Consider the following 20,991-nt stretch of genomic DNA (forward strand, 5'->3'; position numbering starts at 1 on the left):
TCCTGAGCTCTGCTATTACTAGAAAACCAAAAAAAACTCAGTTTTTCAGATGAGCCTTTCCACCACCCAGAAGCATTACTAACTGTGGCAATTCAAATGATTGCTTTGCTCCACTTTACACACAACACATCAACACTGGCAACGTCCCACCTGCAGAGACAATTCTGGGAACAGCTGTGTTAAGCCAAGTGGGCCAGCTGGTCTTTGTGTGGAAAGCAGACACATCCATGTAAAGGAGGAGGAAGAGGAGGAGGAGGAACAGCTGACAACCGAATGTGTTTATAACCATAGCATTTGCGTGATGTTAGAAAGTCCTTTCATGTGGCCCAGCAAGGCAGCTCCTCCTTCCTACGCACATGAAAAATTTGGAACACTCAAACTCAATCCTCTCAGCTCCCAGGGCAAAAGGCTGAAATACTGCAGGTTTTAAACTACCAGAATGGTTAAAACTTACCAAGAAAAGTTGCAGTGCTTACAGCCTGAAAGATTAGTCTGCAAGTGGAGGTAAGAAAGCTGGAACACTTATTTTTCATGTCTAGATAACAGAAGTGCCTCATACGGCTTCCAGTGAAAGCCCTGGGAGAACGCCCAGTGCCCTGAAATGGTACAGGAATGAGCACTTTTTGGACAGCCATGCTGCAGGTGATGAAATGTGAGGTGCAAAGAAACAGACAACAGAATAATCCAGTGTATCAAAAACAGAGGCACATGTAGCTGGAGTGAAACTAGAGATGAATGCAACCAGCACAGCACCATGTACACAGAGCCTGACAGCATTTTAATGTAAGTAAAGAATACAAACCCCATATTTATTTTAAATATTTAGTTCAGTCATAACTAGAGAGAAACTTCTTGTTCTTGAGATCAGTTCTCACCTGCTATCTTTTGTCCTTTTGATTTCAAATACTAACTTTGGCAACATTTGGAAATGTTAGTCTTAGGTTATCTTAGCAATATATGAGATTATAACATCCACTGGCAATTCCTATCCAGCAGAAATCAACCCTGAAATGATACTGTGAAAATCAGACAACCATCCAATACAACAGAACAAACAAGACTGAGGGGCCAATGCTCATCTCTGGTTTTTTTTAATTCTGTACAAAATCCCCCTTTTCATACAAACAACTCCACAATAGGGTTACACTCAGACCTGAACATTATAGCCAGTAATCATGTTAACGCTGTTGTGTTACTTAACAGATACTGCATCTTTCATCTGTCCTCTGGTACATGGAACAAACACTAAACATAGAATCAGAACATATTTTTCGTGCTTCAGTGGCATTTACTGCAACTCAGAAGAAACTAGTATCTAAAACAACTCATTTTCTAAATCACAACAAAGTATTTGTGCCATATTTATAATTAATACATATTCCTTAATATCTGTCTGTTCCAAAAATTACATCACCCAAGAAACTGCACTTTAGTAGAAAAGAACAGAACAAATTACAGCAGGTGAGCAACACTGCTGGTGCAACAAGTTGATCTGTAACCTGAGTTCTCATTTATTTTTATGTGTAGTTGTTTACTTATTAATTGGATACATCATCTAAAGCTTTTCAATTTTTTGCCCTGAAATTGCACATTAGGAACTATTTTGTTAAATGGAAGCAAGGACTATTCTAAAAACCTTTGACAGCAAAGGCATTAAGAAACAGTTTAGAGAACTCTTAAATACAATTAAATTCATAGCAAAACTAAGACTCAAACAGCGCAAGACACTGTATTAAAATATCATGGTAATTTTACTGATCTAGAAAAGCAAAGATTGTGCCAAGGGCATGCCTATGCTTATTATTTTTTTAACTGATCTTCAGGGAGAGCCTTTCAGACTCTGCCAAATCAGAATACAATCAGCACCCACAAGAACTGGCACGGGAAGAAAAGTAATGGAGTTAATGTAATAACAGAGGGCATCCAAGGCCAAAATGTGTTTTTAATGCTTTTGCACAAGTATGAAGAAGAAAAATATTGTATGATTGGAAACACCTGAAAATAACTTCTCTCAGAAGATAGCATAATTTGTGAATTTTTTTGTCTTTTTTTTTTTTTTTTTTTTTTACAGTTGGCAGTTTATGGAAAGAAGGAAACAAAGAACTAAAGAACTAATCCTCAAAGAACTCTTCTTGAAATATTGAATTGCAGAAGTTAGGAAATATATAATTCACTGTAAACAGTGCATGCCTGGGCTTAGAAATCGCTTAATATTTTCCATGACAAAGCTTTGCTTTCAGTCCTTTTTAACTTTGCCAGTCTTTGCTTCAGGTAGTTAGGTTTGTTTGTTTCTTTCTTCTATTTAAGAGATTTAATTAAAACCAACTCATGTCATTTTGAGTCTGTATCTTATTTTTCTGGCCACTGTTAAACATACTCTCATGACAAATTAAGAAGACTTACTGCTTTCAAGCACCAAACCAGAAATTTGTCAGATGGGTGAGGCTATCTGGAAGTAACTCCTCTCAGCCTCATGAAATGCTGCTTGTTCCAAAGCAAAGTCATCAGCAGTGAGCTGGTCAGAGTCACAAGGGAGATGTTTGGTCTCAGATGAGCCTGTTGTCACTGCCTTCATTGTCAGTGCAGAGAGAGGAAAAGCACTTTCAGAGCCCCATTCCTCTGAGCTGTTACAAGCCTTCAGCAGATGAACTGCAGCCCAGAAGTGCCTATTTCTCTCCACTACCTGGGAGGTGAGACCAAGCAACCATGCCCCTTCCACAGAGCCTCACAGCCCTGCTTTGAAGAATTTCATTAACCATTAAGTCATTTCAGTCAAGAATTACATCATCTCAGCAGATGTTTCCCCGGACATTCCCAACAAAATGGCCAATGGAGAAGGACTATCGATCTTCTTCACCAGTACTTTACTCACATTCTCTCTACCTGTGAGAAAGGAAGGACTGTCACAATGCAAACCCTCACCTAGATTTCCAGGGATCTCTCAAACATCTAAACTCTTGCTTGAGTTTTCCATAAATTGGGAGCCCATTTGTGAGTCCCAGTTTACCATGTTGTTTGTTCTGGCGCTCAGCATTATACAACCATGGGGATGACTGCTCTTTAAGAGGTGTTTTTGCATGTACTATCTCAGCCCAGGGTCTTTTCTCTCACTCATATAACCTGACTGTTTAATTACATTGAAGCATTGACTATAACCTCCTAGCCTATGGATGAAGTTTATATATGAGTTAAATTTTCAGCAAAAAAACCTTCAAGCCAAACAAAAGCATTAACATTTCCCTGCAAGACAAAGTCATTAATATAAAAGCTAGTAATAGACTTTACCATCTATTTTTTTTCCTTTTATACCACAGCTTGTGAGATCCCAGGAACAGCACAACCTCAAGTCTGAGGGAGTTAACTCACAGTAGTGTGAGAGGTCAAAGTCAAAAAGATAATGTCCACACTCATGGTCCCTGGAAAGTCACACAGCACAGACCCCTTTACACAGCCTCCCTTCCTTGAGGAAGGACTGTAAAATTTACCCATTCTGGGACCACAGTCACAGATCTGTAGTTAACAACCACAATCATATCAGATGGATCGTTGTGACATGCACAAGAGATCAATATTTATACCATTTCTTTGTAAAATTACACTGTTCAAGCTCCCAGGTTAGGAACTGAAAGAGATCTCATTGCTTGCATCTTAGCCTTTTCAGTGCTTTTGTGGCTCAGCCAGATGAATTCTTATGGCTGCCTGCAACTCCCACCACTTTCACATGATCCACTGTCTCTGAGTCTCTCTCTCATGGTCCTGTTCTCCCCTTATCACTCAACCTATATTTAACCTGGCAATTTCTGGCTAACTCAGTGCTAGCACAGTAGCAGACAGAAGCTCTGTCACTGCAGCTAATCAGTCCAGTGGGAGGTATCCGCTACCAGCTTCACACTATCGTCCTGGAAAAGTACTTTAAGAAACTGTTAAACTTTACAAGAATTGAAAGAAATAATGATTAAAAACTTCATTTCAGGAAAACTCACTTTTTATGTTTTGCATAACGAAAGACATTTGCATTTGTAACTAAAAATCCAATTCTGTAAGTAGTAAAAAAAACTCTAGGCTGAGATGGTACACACCTCTTATAATCGTCCACACTGAATTATAATCATATTTAATGAGTGCCAAAACAAAGTATTTACATTTAAAATTACTGTTAGTTAAACCCTGTAAACATGCACCCATCAGAAGTAAAATGGGAAGAAAAGACAAAGCAATTTGCTATTTCAGGTTGACATCAGTCACATGACCATGTACAGAGTAAAAAGCAAAAACTACTTATCACTGAAAGTTTCAGGATGAACAATCCCTCCTTTATACATACTGTGAAATCTTTATCACAAACAGATAGATAGATAGATAGAGATACTGGCTACCTAACTATTTTTAGAACACACAGAAGAATGTTAACATTCTAGTAAACTTTTTTAATCACAGTTGTGCTGGTTTTGGCTGAGATACAGTAAATTTTCTCTTTTTTTCTTTTTTTTTTTTTATTGCCATTTTAAACCCTATGGTCTGGTCCAAAGGGAGGAGGGGTGCAGATTTTAATAGATACACCTTTACATGGTTACAACCATTTGAGCTGCATGTCATAAAAACTGCTTATAGCAGGAAGCACTGGAGGAGAAGCCTTACAAGAAGCAGTGCAAGAGCTGCAGTGACCAACCTGAGCTGGCCTGGGTGCCAAATAACACAAGCAGCTTTTGCCTTACATTAAACTGTCTTTTTCTCAACCCACGAGTTGTTTTTCTTTTACTCTTCCAGTTCTCTCTCCAACCCTGCTGGTGAGGGAGGGAGTGAGTGAGTGTGTGGTGTTTAGCTGCCTGCTGGGATTACCCCAAGAGAACAGCCCACAGCAGAGCAGCGACTGTGGGGTACGTGGGGAACAGAGCAGCTCTCATCAGCCTCAGTGGCTGCTGAGTCAAGTAATGACACCATGACAGAGGCTGACAACATTGCAGGAATAAAAAGGGCATTATCATGGCTTAAGCAGCTGAACGCTTGCCTGCGAAACCGAATTCCATACCTGCTTCTTCCGACCCCACAGCTGCTGTGTGATGTTAGCCTAGTCACATAAACAGAGATTTCAGAGATGGGCTAGCTGACCATGCAGTTAATAAGATTCTGAATTTCAGAAGGAAAAAAAAATACCCCACTGAAACAGAAATAGTGACTTTGAAAAATAGAGCCCTCATTTTAGAGGTACTTTGTAATAAACCCAATGCCTTCAGAGCAAAGAAAATTCCTAATATTTTACCTAAGCAATTCACTTCTTTCATCCTTTTGTACCCTGGTACAAGTTAGAACTTGAATAGTCTCTGATTCAGCATCTGCAGTCTTCCATCTGCAAAAGAGCTAAGCCTCTACAGAACAGTCAGTATGCCTGATTCATACCTCAAAAAGACAGGTATTTCCATTTTTCATTTAACCTTTACACCCAATTGAATAGTAAAGAAGCAGCATTTTAAAATTCTCAAAGAGTATTTAAATAATCCACATCTCCTCTTTTTATTCACAGATGTTAGACAAAGATTCCAGAAGTTGCTCATTCCTTGCTTTAAATCTATGTATTCAGAACACTTAAAAAAACACTTAAAAAAAAAACCCACTTAAAAAAACCAGTCACAGATGATCTGAGGACACCTGTTCAATAATCTTCTCTGTTCATGTACCCTGAGCATATTAAAAATTTTGATACAGATGCCAGACAGACATAATGAGCAACTGCCTCACATCACACATACCTTTCACTATGCTGAGTCATTAAGGATAACACTGTTTCCTAATTTTTTTCTGCGAGCCAAAGAACCTACTAATTCTATAGGACATTTTTCTGCCCTGTTTAGTTTCAGAAGAACAGCAAGAGCAGAGTAAATTAAAAGCAGGTGGTTCACACTTGCCTGCTGCACTAGCAGTGTGCCAAGGCTCACACAGACCATTTCCACTGCAGTGCACTAGAGTGGAGCCAGCCAGCTGAGAGCACGAAGAAAAAACACCCCAGGCCTGAAGCTAATTTGAACCTTGCCAGTAATTGGAGGGGGCTGGGTGTGTGGAGTGAGAGAGGTGAACTTTATTTAACTTTTCCTGCACTTCTGCACTTCCCACACTGGGTCATCAAAGGCAATCAAAGGGAATGAAGTACAGAAAAAAAAAAAAAAAGGTTACATAACTGGATAACCTGGCCTAAGTGAAATCAAAGAGTATGAAATTCAACAAGGAACACTGTCCCTTTTTCCCCAGCTGCAGTCAAATAAATTTTTAGGCCAAGGAGGTTAGATAAGCTTCAACCTTTTAGACACTTAGCCGAACTAAACCATTTGAGAATGACCCATCATTTAATGTTGAATACCTTGGCTGGGGAGTGTAAAAAACCTGCTAAGTCTGCACATCTCCCACAGGTCACACACCAGCCAACAACACACATTAAAAAAAATTAGAGAAGTAAAATTACGCTGATCTTTATCTTCTTATCAAAGAAATATAATAAGAAAAGTAACCAAAATACAAGGAACTAAAATAGAAAAAATATTTCAATACACTAAAGCTCATAAGTCTGGGTTAAACTAAGACTTTTATTTCTTTTCTTTATTTAAAAATATAGCATATTAAAAAATGAGACTTTCTTAGGATGAATCTCTTATTTTTCCCAAATATGTTTCTTAAAAACAAATATCAAGAGATTTCCATCATTAGCACTGGGAATTTTTATGCACCAAACTGAAGTATCCCACCTCATAACTCTATTATAAATTTCCTCTTTATGTTGATGGACTCACATACTGTCATTTAGGACCCACATAAAGCACAGTAAGTTATGCACATAAAAAATGTTAATTGAGGAAAGGCAGTATTATTAAAGTGCAAATGCAGATGAAGTGTACATAAAACCAAGAGACTTGCACTCACATACAGATACAGACTCCTTGATAGATATAATATTCCAGATGCTGGGCAGATGTGGATTCACTCTGCTATTTTTATCTTTCCTGTAAACAGTACAAGCTTTACGTGCCAGTCTAAAAGACTGCATGTGCTACTGAAAAAGTCCTTACGTACCACTCAACGCTGTAATTTAAAAATGGGCAGCTTCCAATAAAAAATGAGAGGAATCTATTTCAAGACACTATGTACATACCAACAAAATCTAGAATTCTAGTAGAAGCTGGTCTTTCTAGAGTCAGAGCCATTATCTACTTAGTCTTTAACCATCCTATAAATACAGCACACTTTCAGCATGTAGACAGACAATATCAAGCATGAACACAGACTGTTTGTTATCACAGGGGAACCTATTCCCTAAGATCTCTATAGAGTCAGAACATTAGTGCTTCGAAATGGTGATTCAGACAAAATTAATCACATTAAATTGTGATTTTACAACAAACCTCTTAACGTGGTCTCCAGCATTTAGCAGGATGTGTCACCTCAAAAACATAGAATGGTTTAGGTTGGAAGGAAACTTAAAGATCATCCAGTTTCAACCCCTCTGACAAGGGCAGAGACACCTTCCACTAGCCCAGCTTCCTCCAAGTCCCATCCAACCTGGCCCTGAAGGCTTCCAGGGATGGGGAACCTACAGCTTCTTGAGGCAGCCTGTGCCAGTGTCTAGCCACCCTCACAGTAAAGAATTTCTTCCTTGTACCAAATGTAAATTTGCCCTGGTTTAATTTAAAGCCATTCCCTCTTGGCTTATCTACAAGCCTTTCTAAAAGGTCCCTCTCCAGATCTCTTGCAGCCCTCTTTAGGTACCGCAAGGTGCTGTAAGGTCTCCCCAGAGCCTTCTCTTCTCCAAGCGAAACAGCCCCAACCCTCTCAGTCTGTCTTCATGGGAGAGGTGCTCCAGCCCTCTTATCTTCACAGCCTCCTCTGGGCTCATTTCAACAGGTCCACATCCCTCCTGTGTGGGAGCCCCCGGAGCTGAGGTGGGGGTCTCATCACAGCAGAGGGAGAGAATCTCCTCCCTCTCTCCCTGATGCCCACGCTGCTTTGGATGCAGCCCAGGGTGCAGTTGGCTCTCTGGGGTGCTGGGCCACGTCAAGTTTTTCATCCACCAACATCCCCAGGCTAATTTGTACCTTGTCATGGTAAGAGTATGCAAGAAAATTTAGATTTAAGATGCTAAATTCTGAATATCCATCTTTAAAACTGTCGGAAATACCTAAACTTACGGAAATTAACTTGTTATTCTTCTCAGAATTTGTATTATGCTGTCACAGAGGCACTACTGCAAAACTAGGGATCTCAAGAGGCAATAAAGGGTACAAAAATACCCCCCAAATAATCAAGCATTCTTTTTTGACTTCATCACAAGCCAAAAAGTCAAGGCAATTTCTGGCTTTCCCCAAACTATATGAAGACTTACCTAGTTTTGTTATTATAATAAGCAAAGAGCTAAGTTTATCAGTTCCACAACTTAATTATCATGAAAACAATAAATCCATCTCAACCATTTTCAGACTTCATTCTGATTTGAATACTTTCTCCAGCTGACAACAACCTAGAACTTGTCAGTTATCTTAAGCCCCATAGACAGCAGTAGTAAAAACAAGCACAGCGCCTGGCTTTGAGCTTGGTAATCCTGTCCTCTTTTCAAACTGGGTTTTAAAAGACTGAAGCATACCAAACATCCATTGGCAAAGAAAATACCTGAAACAAGTATCTCGGTTCCACAGAAAGCAGAGCTGATAAAAGCTGACAGTTGCTGTGTGAAACAGGGTTGTGCACACAGAAGCTCTGCTAAGTAAGGCAGCCCAGTACCAAACAGTAACACCATTGTAAACATTAGCTTTTCTCCTGCAAATTTTTATTATCTACTAAGATTAGCACAAGAGCAATTACTGGTCTAGCACTGTTAGAAACAAACACACAGACAGAATACAGCCTTGTACTGTTTTCATTTACCAGTTCCCAACCCCAGTTTCACCCTGTCACTCTCTAAGCAAAGGCAAAACTAACAACACACAAATTAGCAGAAAGAAATTTCTTCCTTCAGCTTCTGTGAGTGAAAGGCAGCAACAGTAGAGTTAATGCAGCAAGTCTTCATTTGAGTGAAATTATTATGGGCTGGTATTTTTCTGCAATAGAAAAAGCCTGCAGCTTTTCTGTGACTAAGACAAAGACACTCGATTCGGCACAATTTCTTGTGGCTGATCTAGCTACTAAATAGTTGTAACAAATTTAAAGGGAAGGAGGGAGAAAGGACAGCAATCAAGTGGCAAATAATTCACTACCCCAAGCTGAAAAAAGTAACTTCCCTGATATTTTCCCCACAATCAGTTTCACAGAATCTACCACTGGTTTTGACTTGCCTGGAGGCATCAATATTCATGGAAAGCACTGCCAGCACCAGTAGGAAACTGAAGAATTTTAGAAGCAGCTCATAATCATGCTGATTTACATGGAAGTTTGTTTGTTTTCCAGAACTAGTGCAGTTTTGGCATACACTTCAAAAGCTTTAGAAATCATGTGATAAACACTTATCATGTGATAAACACTTTTCAAATTGTTGAGAGGCCCTTGACCACCCATGGTTCAGCTACAGTTCTGTGCGTGAAGGTTTGTTTTCCTGCACAGAAAAAAGCCCACAAAATGCAAAGAATCCAGACGCATTTCTCTCTATAACATGACACAAAATAAAAAAGATTATACTGAAAGAGGATTTAAAAAACACTGCAAGATTATCCTCCTTGTGTTTTGCTTTAAAGAGATATTGAAGACTTTTTAAACATCATTTAAGCATAAAAGCAGTATAGACTAGAATAGACACACCTATATGTGCCCAGGTTCTGCTGTGATAAACTGGAGTACTTCCCTTACTGCTGGATTTAGCTGTACCATTCCACATCAGCAGAAGGCTAGGGGTGTAGTCCTAACAGTGGCATTACTGTTTCATTACATTTCAGATTTCTACTTGCCATCAGAGCCCACTGCAATTAAAGAAAGATTATGCTAACTAAGGCTGGGATCATACACCCTCAATGTAATAAAAGCTGGGGTACATGTTTTAAAAGTTGTGAATCCCACTGGGCTTTGCGCTCCAAGACATAGCAGCTGTTGAACTACTGACTTAGACAAAACTTTACATGCTCTGAAGCATTACCAAAGAATATCTGAGAAGTTTCAATTCTACCACCTTGAACACCACAGCAGAATCACTGACATCATCAGGCTGAGTACTACGAAGGATAAAAAAAGCATGAGTGGTTTCTCATGACACAGCGATCCCGTACTTGTGTCAGAATTCATGTCTCCTCCTTGCAGACTACAGTGATGCCATTTTTGCTCCTGGCATGTTTCTATAACCAGCCCCACCTCCCAGGAAAAGCTGAAGGTATTTGCAGCACTTCTGAAAGATGACAGGTCAGGTGAAATTATACTGTGAGACACGTTTGACCCATTAGCTGCCTGTTGAATCCCCCTGACCTCGGCCGAGACTGGAGCTACGCTGTTTATACCCAGCCTGTGCCAGGGTGCAGGATAAAGCAACAGCTGCAAGCCCTCTCTTGGTTCAGCCTCAGGCACCCCTGTTGCAGTTCAAAGGTAGCCTGAGGCTAACGCAATTCACAGCCCTCCTGAAGTGGTTGGCAACCAGAGCCTACTGTGTTCTCAGATTTCACCTGCAAGTGGCAAACCCTCCTAAGAAAGACCCCACACCCATCTCAACTACCAAATTTTAGCCACGTAACACCCTTGCAGCTGCTCCTCCACATGCATGGAAGCAGCAGCAATGCCCCGAGATCTCCAGAGGACAGGTTTGCAGTCAGAGTTTGAGGCTTATGATGCTGACAAAAGATAGTTGGGTCATTGCATGTGACCTCCACACACAGCCCCACAGCCTCCCCCTTTCTGCACTCCCTGAAGCAATGGGGCTTTGTCCCTAGGATGGAACACCAGGTGAGGATTGCAGGAGGAGCTGTCTGAATGCGCAATTAATGCACATTAGACGTGGGGGAGCCGAGATATTCAGGATTGGCTTTGGTGCATGTTGGTCTGCATAAGGGTATAAAATGCTGGCAGAAACCAGGCCAACTGCTCTCCTGGTGTTGAAAGCAGCTTCCAGGTGGAGCCCCCTCCCAGCATGGAAGCCTGAAGCCTCAAGATGGGAAACACGGACTTTTTGACAGTGAATGAAAAACACTAAAATCTGGTCACGTATGGAGATAAAATCCAAAAGCAGCTACACAGGTGCTTTGTTGCTTTGGAATGATGAACTCTCCAAGGCTGAAGACTGTTAACCTGTACTTTTCTATCCAAACCTGCTTATATTATAAGCCTTAGACATAAACTGTTGACCAAATCTGAGACTAAGTGGACCTAGCCACACCTAAACTTCTCTAAGACCATGACCCTATTGCACCATTATCTGTTTTAATAGATGATAGAGTTATTTACATACTGCATTAGACCAGTACTTAGACATTGAATTAGCAATAAATTAAATAATCATGCGCATAATCACTGTATCCTCTTGTTCAAGCAGAGCCTTCTCATGACTACTCTGACACAAGCCCATCTTAGGGAAACCAAAACATCTTGAGATCTCAACTAGGTTTTGCACAAGTCCTTACAAGTCAGAAGAGCTTTACCTCCAGGCAAACCAGGAACATTAGTTACTTTTTAACTAGCATGTGCAAGTGTAATTTAACAATTAAAAAAGCAATGTCTGATTACACTGATAAAAGAAGAGCATGACTGCAGAACATAATATGAGCTACCGCATATCTATCATAATTTGTCTGTTTTATGGGAGGATGAAAATTAAAGCAACATAATTAATCCACATAAGCAAACACTTCCTTTATTTTCTTTAACCTAATTTTGTGACTTCAGGTCTAAGAGAAACAATTCATAAACCTATGAAGAATATGCTACCCACAGCACAGCAAGACTGAGCAAGCATGCAATCACTGCAAAGGAGATGAGTGGCTGGGAGTCACTGAAAACCAACTCAAAATGCAAAAAGGCAGAAGCGGAGATCTGCCTGCCAGCATCTTACAGTCAAACGGCACAGTAGATTGCTTTAGAGCAACTTAGGAATGATATGAAAAATATGTTTGCATATTATACCTAAAAAAAAAAAAGAAAAAAAAAGTGGCCTTTAGAATTTGCAGACTGGTATGCATAGCCAGCAGTTCTTTCCTCCTATCAGAGGGAAAAAAACTGTATCAGAACAACATTCACTGATATGAAGAATTCCAGAAAATGCTGCAAGTTTTATTTTAAAAAATAAATTAAACAATATTAAAAACAAACAACCAAAACCCAGTTTAACTGTAGTATTTTCAAGGGCCGTGTGACAATAATTGGTCTTCAGAACTAAGGCAGTTCAATAGATGCAGTTGTTTCTTCAGAATAATCTTACATGTTCAAATTTTTCGAGTAATTTGTAATGGTTGTAATGGGTATAAAAGCTTCCAAGTCTATTTAGTGAGCCTCAGTAAGACTTATAATCACATAGTGAAAAATATTACTTGCAGGGTAAGTTAAAACAAAACAGAAAGACACCATTTATGTTGTATTCAGAGAGATTATTCCTTGTTAGCTGATTCAACACCAAGAAATCATCTGACATGCTTCTGGCTACAAAACCCAGTCACATATAGTTCACAGTCAAATTCTGAGAAGCCTTCCCAAATTTAGTGTTTAAACCCATGAGGAAAGAAAGACGAGAAGAGAAAATGGACAGCTGTAGGCTGGTGTCCTAGGGTGACTTTGTGATGCTTGTATCCCCAGTCATCTGTTCTGTTTGTGCTGGATATTAAGTTCTGCACCTTTCAAACTGGTTCTGAGAGCGAAGGGGGGAGAAGCAGCGTGGGGTTTGTTTGCAGACCCTGCACTTGCTGCCCCACGTTCTCTCTCACACTCTGTGTTGTCTGTAGCACGGACAGTGGGAGAGAGCTCTTTTCTATTTAATTAGGGTTTTTTAGCTAGCTGAGGCAGAGAAGTTCCTCAAACTGTGGCTTTTCTTTTTCTTGGATCTGATCAGCCCTGCTCTGGACTGAAAACCCATAAAAACACCAGGGGCTCACACCTGTGGCCCACCAGGGCCTGGGATGGCATTTTCCAGCACCGGAGGGACTGATAAGAGACTGAGCAAGCTGAGCTACACCCCAAGGCAAAGACTTTCTGGATTTGCCATCTCTTCAGAACAGCAAGAGGTTTCATTGTTCAATATTATTCATTTTTTTTATGCCTGTAAATACTTTGCTTCTCAAATACACTTTTTTTCCACTTTTCTCCAAGGAAACCAGTAGGGGGAGTGGCCTCTTAAATCTGCTTTCTAGAGGGACCCCTTTGGAAGTTTCCTCTCAAATTTTCCCTAAACCAGGACAGCTGGGTTGGTACATGGTTTTGTTGGGGCTTTTTCATACGAGGAAGTTTCATGCAGAGGAAACCTGCAAAAAAAGAACTGCATTCTTTTTACTTTTTCATTTGTCCCAAAGTCATGGCACAGAAATGAGTCACGTCACATAGATAGTACCTGCATCTACTCATAATCTCACCTTGAAACAATGGAAGAAGTCCAAATTCGCAGGCTAGCATCGGGTTTTTAGAAATGCAAACAACTTAATTCAAAGCTTCATTAAAAGGTAGGACTCATACTGGGTTTGGATTGTTGGTATGTCTTTCCATATGACCCCTCACAGCTAAAAAGAGATGTTCCAAAAGTAGAAGTAATAAAACAGAATCTCCCTCCATCAGAGAGAGATTATCCATTTCTTCTTATTGTTCTTAGTATCTTCCTTTGAATACAGCTCTGATCTTGCATTTGGCCCATGGCAATATAACACAGAAAAGATAATGAATTCCACCTAACCTAATTATGGTTATTTATTTGCAGGTTTCTAAGCCTGTTCAGCTGACATTAAAGGAGCTACTTCACAGAACATATGCAAGATGAATTTCACGTTACACACACAAAAAGCAAAATGGTTGACTCAAAGTAATTTTTCACAGCTGACAGACTTGGGATATGTTGACTGCAATGGACAGGACAAGGTGCAATGTTTTTAAACTGGAAAAGGGCAGGTTTAAGTTAGAGGTTAGAAAGAAATTATTTTCTTGGAGGGAGGCGAGACACTGGAATAGGTTGTCCAGAGAAGTTGTGGATACTCCACCCCTAAAGTGTTCAGAGCCAGGCTGGACATGGCCTTGAGCAACCTGATCCCAAAAATGGCATCCCTGCACATGGCAGGGTGGAACAAGATGATCTTTAAGGTCCCTCCAGCCCTGACCTTTCTATGATTCTTGATTATGAAAATAATGGTCTCCACTGTTAAAATCTCTGAATGTGAATAAGCATTTCTGAAAGAAACATTGGAAATTGACCCCAGCTAATATAAAAGCAAAATACACCTCTTGAATGTCACAGCACCTGAGATGTTTCGTAACACAAAAACAAAGAAGGGTGAAGCAAGGACAGGTAACCTGGGAGGAATACACAGAAATTGTCCAAGCAGTCAGGGATCAGGTTAGGAAAGCTAAAGCCATGACAGAATTAAATCTGGCCAGGGCAACAAGAAAAGCTTCTATAGGTATATTGGTGATAAAAGGAAGACGCAGGAAAACATGGGCTCTCTGCAGAAGGAAACACGACACCTTGTTACCCAGAACATGGGAAACACCAAGGTACTCAGAAACTTTTTTGCCTAGGTCTTCACTGGCAGATGCTCCAGCCAAACCACCAGTATCACAGAAGGCAAAGACAGTGACTCAGAGAATGAAGAACTGCTCCCTGCAGAACATGAGGTTTGAAACCATCTAAGGAAGATGAAGATGCATGAATCACAGAATCAATCAATCAAGCACAGAACTGATCAATTAGGTTGGAAAAGACCTCTGAGACCATCAATCCAACTGCGTCCTGTACTTCATCAGAAGCATCATGGCTGGCAGGTCAAGGGAAGGGATTCTCTCCATCTACTTTGCTTTTGTGAGACCCCCACCTGGAGTGCCGTGTCCAGCTCTGGGGTTTCCAGTGTAAGAAGGGTGGAGACCTGTTTGAGAGGTTCAAGAGGAGGACTATGAAGATGATCGGAGGGCTGGAACACCTCTTCCAGGAAGATGGGCTGAGAGGGTCGGGGCTGTTCAGCCTGGAGAGGAAAAGGCTCTGGTGAGACCTTACAGCACCTTGCAGTACCCAAAAGCGGCTAACAAGAAAGCTGGAGAGGGACCTTTTACAAAGGCTTGTAGGGCAAGGGAGAATGGCTTTAAGATTAAAAAGGGCTGATTTAAATTACTGTGAGGACAGTAAGACACTGAAACAGGTTACACAGCGAAGTTGTGGATACCCCATCCCTGGAAGCGTTCAAAGCCAGTCTGGACAGGGCTTTGAGCAACCTGGATTAGTGGAAGGTGTCTCTGCCCAAGTCAGAGGGGTTGAAAGTGGATGATCTTTATGGTCCCTGCCAACCTCAACTGTTTTATGACAGTAACATACAGACTTGATGGATTGCATCAAGCTTTTTACTGTCATTTAAAACCAGCCTCACACACTTGGATATAAAAGGACTACAATACTGGTATATTAAAGGCTTTTGTTATCCGAATTTGTTTGATGTCACAATGCAGAGCTTTGCTGGAAACACCTGAAGTCGTTCCAGATGTAAAGCACCACACAGAGATAAAAGATCAAGTCCCAACAGCTCTGCCATCTTCCTAAAGCAGCACAATATCCAGCCCAGCCTCTCGTCCACCACCTTCCTGTTCTGAAGATGGTTGGTTTGCTTCTCTTTGTACTTTTGTGTTCTGTGGTATACATATCTCTTGAGATTTAAAGCAAATACACGCCTAGCCATTGAGTAACCTGCATGGCAAAAGAAAGGGAACAAAAGATTTTTAAGTACTCCTCAGAAAAACAGCAAATCCTGCCTGCTGAAGCAAGCATCACAGCACTAACCCTTAACTCCACTACTGCTCACTGTCACACCCGGGGCAAAGATAAACAGCAGCAGGAAGGTATGATGAAATTTGTTTAAGAAGTTATTGCCCTCAACTGTCATTTCTGTCAGAGACTGCACTCCCTGTGGCAGAGTCAGCAAGGGAAGCTGTGCCTCCAGCTAAGCTACACCAGTTACCACGCTGTATATTATCATAAGCCAGTGACAGGTGTTTACTGCACCTGATACACTCAGCCTTCAGGCTGAAGAAGCTGAAGCATCCCTGCCAATTCTGAAGTGGGGACATTGGCCTTCTGAAGGCAGAGAGTTTCAGGGCAGGCAGCTGGGGGACAGGCAACAACGCAGCAGGTGTCAGTCTCTGAAAATTAGGATCCAGCAAATATATTTCCTCCTTCCCCTTTCACAGCGTAACATGAAAAAAAAAGAGTTTCAGGGACAAGAAGTAAGGGTTAAGAGTGGTTCAGCTATGGTACAGAAGTAAGGAGGACCCATGTTTCAGTCTCTGTTTGGGCTCACTCCCAAGTCTTGGCTGTGGATGAAGACAAGTCTGCAGAGACAGGTATCAGACCATGCATTTTGGGGCTGCCTTATCACACAGGATATTGATTAGAGAAGTTCATACATAGCAAAACAGCAGAAACAGACTTCAAAATATTCCCCTATACTCACAAATTATCTGACAGTTTCCTGGATTGTCAGAGGAAAACTCATTTATTTCAGGTCAGTATTAAGCTCTATTTCTCAGTACACCACTCTCTCTCTAGCTTGTCTTCCTTTCAGATGATTTTCATCCTGCTGACTGTATAATTTCTAAATACTGTGGTCAAATGGCCAAAGAAATATTCCAAGCCTCAAAACAAATTGCTGCACATTCCTCATGAGGGAAAAGTATGATCGGCAACAGAGACAGGATTTCATAAACCAAAACGGGAACACCCAAAACCTGTATAACTGTACTTTGTACACTCCTTCACTTAACACTGTAGCCAAACCCTATTGCCTGGCACTTCAGGAACTAGTATTTGATAAAGTTTTGAGCAGACAAGGAAAAGCTACATTTTTTTCTATCTAACATCAACCTGCCAGAGGTACAGGTCAGACACTTGACTCTGACACTATGTTTGCTTTCTTAGTACATTCAGAACAAAAAGATCCTTTGTAGCTATGAATCATTCTACCTGGAACATCACTATAGCCAAATAACACTCACCTTTTCACTGTGTTTCTCAAGCTGTTTATGAATGCACTACAGTGCCTATAGCTTGATTTTCTTCATGGGATAATTCTGAAGAATTCTAAAAATTCTCAGTTAGCTCCCAGGCTCATTGTTCCTAGGGAAAACCTCTTATTTTCTGCAAAAAAGCTTCACACTACTGCCCTGTGCCCAGTTTTAGCCTAAAAATATTACCTTTCTTCACAGAGAAACAGTTAATGTATGCAAGCATCCTTGCTGCTCCTCTATTAGGTAGATATCATTGCCCATTTTTGAAAAACATAAATTACTTTGCTGACAGCTTGTTTCTAGCACACACTGAGCAAAGAAATCTTATTCTTCTTTTATCGAGTTCTTATTTCATGACTGTAAGTTTGCTCTCACGTGTGTTGTAGTTCTCCTTCAGCAAAGCAAAACCTTAGAAAGCTGAGTGATTTCTTAAGATCAGGGTCATCCTGCACTACCTGCAGGTCTGCAATATCTAACTAAAGGCATAAGTCATGCTTCCATTCACGATAAGATTTCAAATGATGGGAAGTCGGTAATGACTACACTCAAGGAAAAATACACAAACACTCTGATTATGGGATTTAAGTGGGTTTGCAGCACTTTTCTCAATGTTCTACTGAAAATCCATCTACCAGAAAACCTGTCTGAAGACAGGAAAGAGGTTTCTGTTGATGTTTTTCATCGCACTCTGTCCTTAAAGTTTGCTGATTTTGTCACAAAAGGTACTTATAGATTCATAATGAGTACGGTAAACAAACTTGCTTTGGAGGGGGTTGTCTAATGGCTGAGTAACAGCTACAATTTCAGGCACAGTCAGGGAAAAAAGGCTAATGGACAACATTTTTAACGAAGAGCCATCGATACTACTCACAAGGAAATGGTCTTTGGTCTTTGCAGCTGAGTCATTAAGCATAAGTAGATGGTTAAGGTTCCACTAGTATACCAAGAGACGGAAACAGGCAAACACCTCTTAGAGACCCCACTACTCGTTACAAAGCAAGAGGAATTGCTTTTCAAGGTTCTGCCCCTCAGCTACAGAAAGTAAATATACACTGTAAGAGATATCTTCAGTATGGGAAACACCTGCTTAATATCTTACCCAGGCAACAATAAAACTTCTTTAGGTTTTTTTTTTTTTAAAGTAAACACATGGGAACTTCCTAACACAAAGTTCATCATGTGCCATAGGAGTGTTCACATTATTTTTAATGGTGTTCTTCTTAAGAACTGAACATATGCCAGAAATCCCAGGCATACATTACACGAACTAAGAAGTTGTCCTCGTGGCTGATCTCAAATTGTGGCTATTGGAAAGAAATGCACAAAAAGTCTATTTTTAACAGTCTCCTTTGGAACTTCAATTAAAAACTAACTATTCAATTAGTTTTTAATTGAAAAAAACCCCTTGATATAAGTGTTGAAGGTGTATCCAGTAAAAAGGCACTTTACTATTACAAAGTGGTATTAATCAGTGATAAAATTATCTTGGTCCAACAAGAGGACTTGAATCAAAAGTCTGAAAAGTTAGGGCACATTCCTAGAAAAGAGGCATTCACCTCAGAATGCAGTAATTTAAGAACCCCTTTTAAATAGCTGTTCCAGACTCTCAGTACAATGCACAGCAGGTGTGTATCTAACACATTAATAGCACTACTAAGTAGAAATGGAAGAATAATTTTGCGTTGATGACTACATTATTATGCTTACCTTCAGAAGGGCGATAAAATAAATTGCTAGGTTGTGTTTGTGTACTAAGACAAAGAATATATTACATACTTGTCAACCTTGCTAGCAGAGACATAACGAAAACCCTTGACTGGGAAAAAAACAAAACAACAAAAAAGAATGTGAGGTTACTCAATATTTGGGTGACTTGTTGGGATGGAATGGACTCGTAATCACATGAGAATTGAAAATAAGACTAAAGTTTTAGGAAATATTCTTTAACACATTTCATGAGCAAAACGAAGTTCCTGTGAAAGATGACCCTCAACATAGACTTAATGAGTACTTTCCATCTTTGGAGTCTGCGAATTTCCAGCATTTCCCTATGCTGGCTCATACAGAAAGGAGAAAAAATATGTCTGTATGCCAGCAAAATGTCCACATACCTTGATTAGTTTATAATACCTATTGGCTCAGAGGCTTCCAATGCATGCTCAAAAAGCTCACAGTTTTCTGCCACAGTGCCAGACCACCCAGGTGGTTTCAAGTGGAGAAGGGACAGCAGCTGTCTTTAGAACCATTAGACAGCAGTCACTAGCTGGAGCCTGAACAGGGTGGGAAATGCTCACAAGTCTTCCTCAGGGTCCTTGTTCGGAGCAATACAGAATCACTTTGTACACAGACAAGCCAATTTCACTGTCCAGTTTGGAGTGAGAGTGGTGAACATGAAGCCTCTGGCCAAGCCCGATCAGAGGCTGGCATGTCTTCCTGCTGGTCTCGCTCTAAGCTCCCCATCAGGCTGGGAGCTGGAAGAGGAAGGTTCTTAGCAAACCACCTCAGGATGAGCCCTGCTACTCCTTAAGACTCGGCTGGTACCGCAGGATCACGGTCCTGCTGGGGCAACGCACCGTGGAGACTCAATGAGCTGCTGCAAGAGCCTCAACTTCTTCTCTCACTTTCTCCTGCTCCCTGTGCTGGACGCATTACATGAGGATCCCTTCGCACCCATCTCCCTGTCCCCACACCCCTTGCCAAGAGCGCGGCTCCCCCTCTCCTCCGGCACCCCCGTCCCGGCCGGCAGTGTCCCTGCACGACCCGGGAGGCGGCGGGGGCAGGCTGAGCCTGAGCCCCCGCCCCGCGTCCCGCCTCAGCCCGGCCCGCTCACCCGCGTCGTAGAAGGCGTCCAGCACCGCCGTCTCGCCGAAGTCCAGCTCGCCGAAGTTGACGGTGCTGAGCTGGGCTCCCTCGGCCTCGCAGGCCCGCAGCAGGCACTGCCGCGCCCCGGCCTCGGGGCTCCGCGCCCCGGCGCCCGCCTTGGGCGGGTCGTTCAGCACGTACACGGCCCGCAGGCAGCGCGGCCGCGGGGCCGCCGAGCCCGCCTCCGCCGCCTCCGGCTCCGCCGGGCCCCCGGCCGCCAGCTCCGGCTCCGCGCCGGGGGACGCCGGCTCCGCGGCCGCGCTGCCGCCCGCGGGGCTCTCCATAGCGGCGTCGAAGGATGAGGGGAGCGGGGAGCCGCCGGCAGGTGCTCAGGCGGGGCCGCGTCCCATCGCGGACAGCGGGGCAAAGCCCCGGCGCGGCGGCTCCCTCCCTCCTCCTGCCGGTCCTTCTGCCCGCGCTTCTCTCCGTTCCCGGGACGAGGCGAGTTGAAGGCGGCCGGCACGGAGCGGGGCTCGGCTCGGCCGGGCACCGCCCTCCCCGAAGGACACAGCCCGGGGAGCCCCGCGCGGAGCCCGGCTCCACCCCGCCGTGCCTTCCCGGGACAATGCGCCCGCTGCCGTCCGCGACCGCGGCGGCTCTGAGCGGAGCGGCGCCGTCGGGGCGATCGCGCCCCGTTTATCGCTTGCCCCGCCCGCCCCTCGCCGGCGGCAGCGCCCCCGCGCACCGCCCGCGGCTCCGCGGCCCGTGCAGCGAAGGCAGCTGCTCCCCGTTTGTCTTCCCTCTGCTCCATCGCAGCTTCTCCCCCGCTGAGTCCCCTGTCCGGTTGTTTACACGACTTGGACCACATTTAAACTGTGTCAGAAGTTCGGGTAATAGTTCATCCTTAAATTCCTTTTCTTTATGATCTCCCACGATCATGGCAAAATCAGCTTCTAGTAACTCTGTGGCAATTCCTGGCTTCTTTATAAGAACAAAATTATTTTTGATTTTCTAACACATTTTTCTTATTAGCTACACTGGTGATGGCAGCCTGGGGTTTGGCAC

At 42.4% G+C, this 20,991-nt stretch overlaps 1 protein-coding gene across 2 annotated transcripts in view; it reads right to left on the minus strand.

Moving 5' to 3' along the window:
• MAP3K15 (mitogen-activated protein kinase kinase kinase 15) overlaps window positions 1–20,497 on the minus strand; it is an 84,363-nt gene extending 63,866 nt beyond the window's left edge. Inside the window, exon 1 of one of the 2 annotated variants that reach the window (XM_066176903.1) lies at window positions 19,955–20,497. In XM_066176903.1, the coding sequence (XP_066033000.1) occupies window positions 19,955–20,270 (316 nt within the window). In that variant the 5' untranslated portion in view covers window positions 20,271–20,497. The remainder of the gene's footprint in view (window positions 1–19,954) is intronic. The other variant, XM_066176904.1, reaches the window with a different exon arrangement.
• Between the last annotated feature and the right edge of the window lie 494 nt (window positions 20,498–20,991).

This window comes from Chamaea fasciata, unplaced genomic scaffold, assembly GCF_029207755.1.
Source record: "Chamaea fasciata isolate MVZ Bird 193981 ecotype frontalis unplaced genomic scaffold, bChaFas1.0.hap1 SCAF_2, whole genome shotgun sequence".
NCBI classification, from domain to species: Eukaryota; Metazoa; Chordata; class Aves; order Passeriformes; family Sylviidae; genus Chamaea; species Chamaea fasciata.